Source organism: Protopterus annectens, chromosome 6.part1 (genome assembly GCF_019279795.1).
Source record: "Protopterus annectens isolate FY-2018-M chromosome 6.part1, PAN1.0, whole genome shotgun sequence".
NCBI classification, from domain to species: Eukaryota; Metazoa; Chordata; order Ceratodontiformes; family Protopteridae; genus Protopterus; species Protopterus annectens.
The window spans coordinates 331,108,668-331,117,626 of NC_056738.1; the positions used below are offsets into that span (position 1 = coordinate 331,108,668).

General features: G+C 41.0%; 1 protein-coding gene across 1 annotated transcript in view; it reads left to right on the forward strand.

The window, feature by feature from the left end:
* E4F1 (E4F transcription factor 1) overlaps nucleotides 1-8,585 on the forward strand; it is a 483,878-nt gene extending 475,293 nt beyond the window's left edge. Inside the window, exon 14 of the mRNA XM_044075747.1 lies at nucleotides 2,570-8,585. Within this exon, the coding sequence (XP_043931682.1) occupies nucleotides 2,570-2,920 (351 nt within the window). The 3' untranslated portion in view covers nucleotides 2,921-8,585. The remainder of the gene's footprint in view (nucleotides 1-2,569) is intronic.
* The last annotated feature ends 374 nt before the right edge of the window (nucleotides 8,586-8,959 follow it).

Genomic DNA, 8,959 nt, shown 5'->3' on the forward strand with positions numbered 1-8,959 from the left:
CAAGTTGAATACTGTTTGCTCTTGATTGATTCGTGCCCATGGTGATGGCAAATGAAGCCATAACTCATCAGTTTAGGTGAACATGCAGAATTCACTTTCCCTGCATATGAATGAGGGTGCTTCCTTGGTCGGTTTGGTGTCGGTGGCTGGATAGTCCTGAGGCCAAAATGGGCATACTGCTAGACTGAAACCCCTGTTACTGGACTGTGGAGGGGTTGATTGTATCTGCTACTCTACTCTGTTCTGTTACACTCTTTAGACAACTCTGTCATAGTCGCTGATGGATGCTTTGCCGATTGGTTGGGAAGCTGACCTTGGCTCCTTCATAATGCAGAGCCTAGTGGAGCCTGTAATGAAGGAAACTTTCCTTGAATCTGCTTTAGTTAAGAACAGCGTTCCTTTCCCTTCTACCCTTGGAAAGCAAATTGAGACCAGAACCCCTCTAGGTCTGTTCAGACAAGCCTTGTTGTAGTGCACTAACTGAACAGAAGGTTATATACTTGTATCCTGCGTGCAGAGAGGTGGTGTGGGTCTGTCAGTCATAATAGGTTAGCAACAGCAGCTGCACTGAAATCTTTTTTTTTTTTGCCACCTGTGATAGGTGGATAGTCAAATGTAGCATTGTGAGCGGTACTTTCCATAACCAACCAGTTTGACATTTGCAGAAAATGGATTCAGTATGTAGTGTCCAACTCTCCCTGCTCCACATAGACCTTGATAAATCATCAAAAAAAAGTTGGACTGTATTTTTACCATTTAGTTTAAAGAAAAAGCTGTGGCATTCTTCAACCTCTGTTGCTGCCATACTGAAAATAGCATCTGTTGATCAACAATTACAGTTTGCAATTCAATTTCCCTATCATGAGTGGTTGCACAAAAAGTGAATGTAATATTTGTTGATTGGGGTGCTTCTGTCAGTCTGCAGAGTTCATCCGCTTATATTTTCTGTCTTCTGTCACACCTTGACATGGAGCTTTACAAGGCATTGTACCTTCTGTTCTGTGATGTCCATTTCCTGTACCACTTCTTCCTTAAAGCCAGGCTTTTTTACACTAACAGCAGCAATACACTTGTGATGCCCACCAGCTCACTGCATTCAGGCTTCCTTTGAACAGCACATTAGTGCCAAGGGTTGATGTGCTATTATGTTCAGTTGTACACAAGCTTTTTGTCTCCATTTCTGGGACACACAAGGGAGAAGGTCACTGACAAGCACAGCAGTGTTACTGCTTCAATAACCACATTTGGCCATGTGTAACACTACCACAGAGCATAAGGCCCTCCTTACAGGGGAAACAGTTGTTGAAGTAAGAATCTGGGAAAAATAAATAAATGAAGAGTGAGCCCATTCTGAAGTGTCTCAATACTCTACTGCAATGCAGCAGCTGCTTGTATTAATTAGATGGTCTCCTGTCTCTGGGAAAGTCCATTGATGGTGAGCTGACATTTTTTAAGGCTGTGTCCATTAGCAGGAGTTATGCTCAGTTAATTATCAATTATTCTCATCTTCTGATTCACTAATTTCCATTCACCTGAACCTTGGAGACTAAATGAGCTACTCAATGAAAGTTAAGTAATTTACCTTTACATTTAGCGACCTTTGAACCAAGATGTATTAGAAAGCACAGTGAGAACAACTCCTCATGTAAAAAAGCATGTCACATGGAGTGACTGATCTGGTTTTAACTAACTGTGTATTGAATCAGCAGACCATGTTTGAGTTCTGTTTCAGTAATGAATTACTGTACACAAGCATTGGATATGGACGTTTTGCTTCTGGTAATGCTTCCTTAAGTACACTGGAGTTATGTCATTATGAAGACTTTAAGACGGTTTACATTTAAATTGCAGAGGGACATTTCGGCAACCACAGGTTGTCGAATGACATTTGATCGACCCATGCTGCTTGATCCTTCCCTTGTGTGAGTTCCATTTCAGCGAATGTTCAGTGCATTCACAAAGATGAGGTCAGTTATTGAATTAGAGATTGCGGTACAGTGGGGATCAGGAAATGTACCCTTTTCCCCGCTGTAGTGTGATCTTGGAGTTGGAATACATATATTTTGCAGGGGGGTGCAGGGGGGGGGCATACCCCCTGCAAACTCCTCACGTTACGTCTGGTGCAGTGTAGGACTGCATTCTAGTAATGTCGAGTAAGGTCGAATTCGCATATTAATATGCAGAGTCGACATTTTGCACGTCGGTACACTCGTTCTCGGTTTTCCAAGTCAATATTAAACATTATGTCTTTTTTTTTTTGTTTGTTTTTTGTAATTATCAACATATTCAGAATATGAAATGTAAGATTATAGGCTCCACATTATTTTACATGTTGGTGTTTTCTATGTAATGTATGCAAATGCATATACTGTTTAAGGACCAGTTTCACTTACCCAGTAGATGATGTTTGCTGTGCACACCAGACAGAAAAGAAGACCTCAAAGTTTTAACATGTTCTAAATCTGCATGTGTAGCAGTATATAAATGTTATGTTTATGTTTAATACCTCCAACTTTGCTGTAATTTATTATTCTGCTAACTCAATCTGACCTCTTATTTTTTTCTTTAGGTTGAGAGTCACATTATGAAGGTGGTACAGCAGATAGTAAACCATGCGAATTCTACACACCAAATCATTGTTCAGAATGTAACTGTAGATGAAGGTACAGCAGTAGCTACAGATGGCATGGACACAATCACTATAGCAACTCCAGAGTGTCTGACTGAGCAAGTTGCCATGACACTGGCATCTGCTATAGAAGAAGGAGCTGTACTGACAACTCATGGTGGCGTGGAAGCTGGTGGTGAGATAGTGACGGTGGTATCATCGGAGGACATCGATATGGTAGATCATACAGAAGAATTTGTTGTAGCCGCTCATGACGGGGAAATTGAAGTGCAAACTGTAATTGTTGATTAACGGATACTATCTGACATTGTAGGCTTTAATACTACATCACGCACCGTGCCAGATTATCCCAGAAAGAAGTTGGGACAGTTGGCTAGTTTGTGTTTCCAGTTATAAGTTTTTCAGCACAGCTTTGGTTTTGCATGGATCACTGATGACTGACACCTCTGGTTCAGCTTTTGATGGTTCATTGTTGGATGAACTTTTTAATAAGGATGTGATGTAGTGTTGGGCATTGCTGCGGCAGGCATGGAATGGTGAATTAAGCCCAAGATAATGGTCTGTCAGGTGTACAGTCTGGTATTGTATCCCAGTTTGTGTATGTATGCATATTGATGGCAAATTATGAATTTAAAATATTTACCCTTTTTGCATGCAACACGCAGTGGTGGTCAATTCCTGGGACATTTCATCCTGACAAAAATAAAGCCTGGATCGGGCCCTGTGGCCAAAGAGATAATATGGCATTCATCCAACCTGGAATCGTGACCATGGTACAGAATGTTGCAGAGGTGCATCTGTAGGGCTTCCACGTATGTGATGTTTCAGAGAAGGGCTGAGCAGCTTTCCTACAGTGACTCCTGATGGTAGGACTGATGTGCTCTCATGGGAAAGTTTATGTTTACTTCTTGTTAGGCACATTATAGAAGAGACAGAAATGAAACAGTTGTGGACATTGATGAAGTTTTGCAGATAATGACTTTGTCTGGTCATGACTGCACTGATTCTTATAAACCCGTGCTCCTGAAAGCTGGGTAGAGCATTCACTGCCAGTCCCTGATTCCACTATTGTATGGTATGTCTGACCTTAGATAATGGTGCCAGGACAGTAATTAGTACAGAAGTCACTGGGCATTGAGAGTTTGTTACAGGCGGCGTAGGCAACATGGGGACTAGTGGCCACTAAGGAAGTGTACAGCCAACAGTAGCTGCTGAAATTCCTTATGGGAGGTTTCTTGGGATGACTTGCAAAGAATGCATCATATGAATGAACAAAACAAAATATGTTGCATGTAAAAGGTGGTAATATGAACTGAGTGTAAGAAGGCTAAAGCATTATATCAAATGAACCAAAAATAAGCTTGAAATGTTTAGTTATCTGAAATTGTTAGCACATGACACAGAATTACTAGTACCTTTCAAAGAAGTGTATAGTTTTGTCATGTAAATTGTTCCTGTATCAAGTGCTCATTGAAACAATGTTGCATTACAGAGGCCGTCTGCACTGGAAGGATTATGTGTATTTTTATTTATTTATTTGTTTGTTTCTTAGCTGGACAAGTAGAATGATACTTTGACCCTTTTCAGCTTTGAGTTAGGCCAGATCGTAATCATTTACTCCATATTTTGTGTGCCTTCCTACATATGTGTTCTTGAAACACCAAACTGCTGCTGTGTGCATGACTTGTATGCTGCTTTTGGCCTATGCACGACTTAAATGTTTCATCTGCATCCTGGATCTCCTGTTCTTAGTCATCATCAAACCACTTCATGTTGCCTGGCATTGAAATGTTATCCTTTTCATGGCCCAAAAAGCATGATCTGCCAACTGCAGAGCTGCACCTGTAATCAGCAGAGTACCTTTGCCAGGGTAAAGCATTATGCTACCAACTCTAAACATGCCACTGTTTCAGCCTCATGACATGTCTCTCTTTAAGGGAGAAGGTCAAGGCCTTCATCAACATAGCACTTAGCAATAAAGGAACTAGTCGTGTTCAATGGGTAATCAGTTTTTTTTTCCCCTGAGGATCCAAAGTAGGTTCATGAATGAAAGAAGGCAAGAGATCTGGATGACAGGTTTTAGCCCAGACATGGTTTATCTTCAGAAACAAAGACTGAACAAAGAGATGCCTGCCCACACACATACACACACAGACACACACTCACACAAAAACAGACTTGCAATGTAAACTAGTGCCCTCAAGTAATCAGAAAACATGCTATCAATTCAGAAGGCATGTTTACAGGCCTGACTTAGATTTAGGAGATTAATTACCATCTCCTTCAATCATGAAACTGACCTTTCATCCACGAGTGATGAGGCAGTAGCTAAGGCTTACCTGCATTTGTTTTTAGGGCTTTGGCCATCCCTGTACTTAACAATGGATTTTGACAGCCTTTTCAGTACACAAAGTTAGGTTGTTGGCTGTATTAAATACCATTGTGCTGCATCTGATGAGTGTCTCTTCATTGTATGTTAAACCATTACGTTTTGTGTTGTCAAATAAACATTTTTTGGTACCTTTACCTCTGCATTCTGCAGGTGAGGGTTACAGGAGTTGGTCTAGGGGAACTACCAGATAGAGCCTTCCTCCTCTGAGTTCTTGGCCATTACTGAAACTGGAGTGGCAGAGGCCCTTTTCATAGTGGCTAATAAGGATTAGTACTTGTCCTGTTAATTTTGGGAAAACCATGAGGCTCATGAAATCCATTCTTGAGAGGCTTGATTGCCCTCTCTCCTTTGGTCCTGCTATTGAGCCATGGGTAAACCCTCCCCTGGAGTCTACTATAAGAGTTATCATATGTGCTTGGACTTTGAGCCTTCAGCAGCTAAGAAGGCAAATGGCTTATATTGCCTATTTTCCCAAACGCTCTCTTCTCATTAGATATTCCAGAACAGATTATTCATTATTTATTTTTCTCAGCATAGGTTTCATGTACCTCATCAGTTATCCATCCCTCCATCAGAGAGTGAAAGGCGATGGATGAGTTTTGCAAAACAATTTTTTCCTTTGGCACTTTGTTTGCAGTTCTTTTGATTACTTAACTTGTATGATTTCTTTCCAGACATCTGTAGTTGAGCAAACTATGGAAAACTGTCCATCTCTTGTGTCTCAGCTCAACAGAATGCTTTGGAGAAAATGTAATACTGTATGTTCACTGGAGTTATAACTAGCCTGTTCTACATGTAATGTGGCAGATGACATAGTTAGGACTGTAGCAAATGCCACATGACACTGCATGGCAACATGGCTCAAACTATACTCATTTAATGAGGAATGGTGCCAGGCTGTCATGTGTATTTCTTTTCTGTTGAGGTGCTGTTTTACCAAGCTATCTCAGGAGATCATTTGATGACCTTCGGAAAAGGGCTGAAGCTTTTTCTGCTGGTGATGCTGAATATGTCGTATATTTCCTTTCCTACTATGATAAGCTATCTCAATTGTTTAGGAAGAGCAAAACAGCCATATATCAAGTTCTGCCAGCTGCAGACTTCCTCTCTTTTCCTGTTCTCCAGCAAAGCTTTTTAATAGGCCTTCTGCTCATTTGGCTTCTCAAAATACCTGTCTATTCTCCATCTGACCATAAAAGTATGAAATGTATGCAGGGTTCCATCACTGTGCAAATTTGAGTTTTGCATGTCAAAGAAAAGGCCACATTCAAGAACTGCTCTAGCTACCGCTGATATACCTTGTGTGGCAGATCATTTGATATACAAGGAGCTACTGTCACAGATTTGTCAATGCATGAAAAAAAGGCAGTAGAAACTGTTCTGCCAGGACAGTGAGGAAAACGAGTTTACCCGTTGTCTGCTTCTCAAGAAATTTGGGAGCATGTTCTGAACAGTTCTGAGTTAAAACAGCTCCAGCCTCACACCAGTTGTGCTAAAGTTCTGCTTGGTGACCTCTCTTTAGGACATACTGTATATATTCCCACAAGAAGAAGCACCCCCCCCCCTGTTTCTGGTGCAGCGCATTTCTTTTTCTGCTCAGTTCTGAGGGAGCTTCCCTCCTGGATTGTGTCACAGAGGTTGATTCAGCTCAGCTTTCTTGAAACCTGCTGAGAGCTGTGGAATTGACATTGGTCCAGATGTTCCTCTCACTGCATGTGTAGTCCCTGCAATAGGATATGTTGCTTTTAGTGGCTGAAAAATCTCATCCATGTTTTTGTTGTGCTGCTCTTTGTCATCATTTCCTGGACTATTGATTATCTGCCCACAACATGAAGCTAGGCTTCGATTTCTTCCACGAAGCACTTCCCACCTTTGAGTGCATTTCCGAAAGATGGGAAGAGCATCCCATTTTAAAATTAATGCGGTCAAGTTCTTTGAAGTCCACTGTAGAAGTGGTAACCTTTTTTGGGCTGTTTACTTTGTTCCTAGTTTTGTAGGCTGAGAGAGCTCTCCTGAAGCCCAAGCCTCTCCTTTTGAGATCATACAATCAGGCATTGGTATAATTCTTGAACAGGTGTGGGGAGAGGGGGACTTGCTTCTTATTCTCTGCAGAAACTCATTCAGCTCTTGGAAATGGGTCATCAGCTGGGAGGCATTTTCTTGGTAGCAGTTTATATCTGAATGAAAGTCAAATGTCCTGGTAGGCATCTTGAGCAATGGTTTGAGTTTTTGCCACTTAACCAGTGATTTCATCTTGCATTTTTTTCCAGGTAATGAAAACTGGAGAGCATATCCCCCATATGCTGACTGTTCACTGTCATTTGTTATCTGCAGCTATGTCCCTTGCTGCTTTTTGCATTGGTGCTTTGAAATTTCCAAACAAACTTAATCTGTATTGTCATTTGTTACCCAAGGCCAGTAGAGCCTTGGTGGCATACCATTCCACAAGTGTGATGGCTGCTTGGTGCATGCTTCATGAATGTGTCCATGGTGGACATCTGTGCAATGGCTACCTAGTCACTGCATAGCCTTTCCGAACACTGTAGTTTGGGCTTCATTTCTAAAGCAGAGTGCCCTTCTGGAGAACTATTCTTCATGACATTCTGTCTGAAAGTTGCACGACTTGTGTCATTTGAGCTTTTCCTTGGGCATTGCCTGGAATTCTGCTGTAGTGTTCCACTAATGTCAGAGCAATATAAAACAAATGTATGAATCCATAGCATGACATTCAATGTCTGAGAATATACAGTAAATGTGTATGTGTTCATCATATCAGATTCATTTTTGAGAGGGCCTTTTTCAATGGGCGCATATGTCCCTCTTCATTATATGGGATACTATAGATGTTGCACTGAGACAGTAGGGTGCCATTTATGTATCCTTTCCATGAAGAGCATTCTCCTTTCTTCAAGAAAGTACTAAGGACTGGGGATCACAAGAGTGTCCATGCCCCTTAATCCTGAAGCTGATTTGCCTTGCACAGTTCAAATAGGGCATAAGAAGAGGTTTATGTGCCCTGAGTATGTGAGGCCTTAAGATTTTAAGAAGAGCCATTTCAGAGGAGACAGGAATGATGTGCTTAAGTGTTTGTCTTCCTCCTACTGCAGAAGGCAGTCCTGTTGATCAGCTGACATAGTGAGTACTCAGTTCTCTCTCATTTTAACAGCAGCAGCTACCCTTGTTTGGATGTAACCAATGCTTCTTGTTGCTTAGGTATGCTGTATCAGCTGTTTAAGACACTAAGGGACAATGATATTGTTTAGGAAATGTTGACAACACAACAGAAGGTACAGTGTTATGATTACAGTCTTGGACTATTTACATTTTTAAATACAACCCCCTTCCCCTTAAAATGATGCATTATTAACAGCCTTTTGGATTGTTTTAATTTTGTAGTTAATACTGTTTGAAAGTTGTTCATGAAATATAATACAGTACATCATGTGGCCTTTGAAATGTACTTACAGTAGAAACTTTTTGCAAAAGCAAGTGTTTGAAATAACCTGACTCATTAAACCAAACTGCTTCCAGACTAGGACCACTTGAATAAAGTTTTTATTTAGGTATCATGAGTGCTGGACATTTGATTGTGCATAGATAAGATGAAAACCATCATTTACTTAGATCTTGTTGGCACATTTGCTCAGAGGAACTCACCGGAATGAACTTGTTGGGACATTAGCACTCCAAATTCTCTAGACAGGGTTCTGAAAAGATAACTGATTAAGAAAGGATGGGGAGACTGCAAAGTCTGAACTTGTCTCCAGATTTTTTGCATAGGTTATCTTTTTATCAGAGACTGTTCTTTTATCAGGTCACACCTTTGATGTGAACTACAGCTGGTTCTAGAAGTTAACTGTATGGATTGTTGAAGACCGAAGAGCTGTGAAAAGCATTGCCTGTAGCACTGCCAGGACAAAATCTGCTTGTTTGTGTGT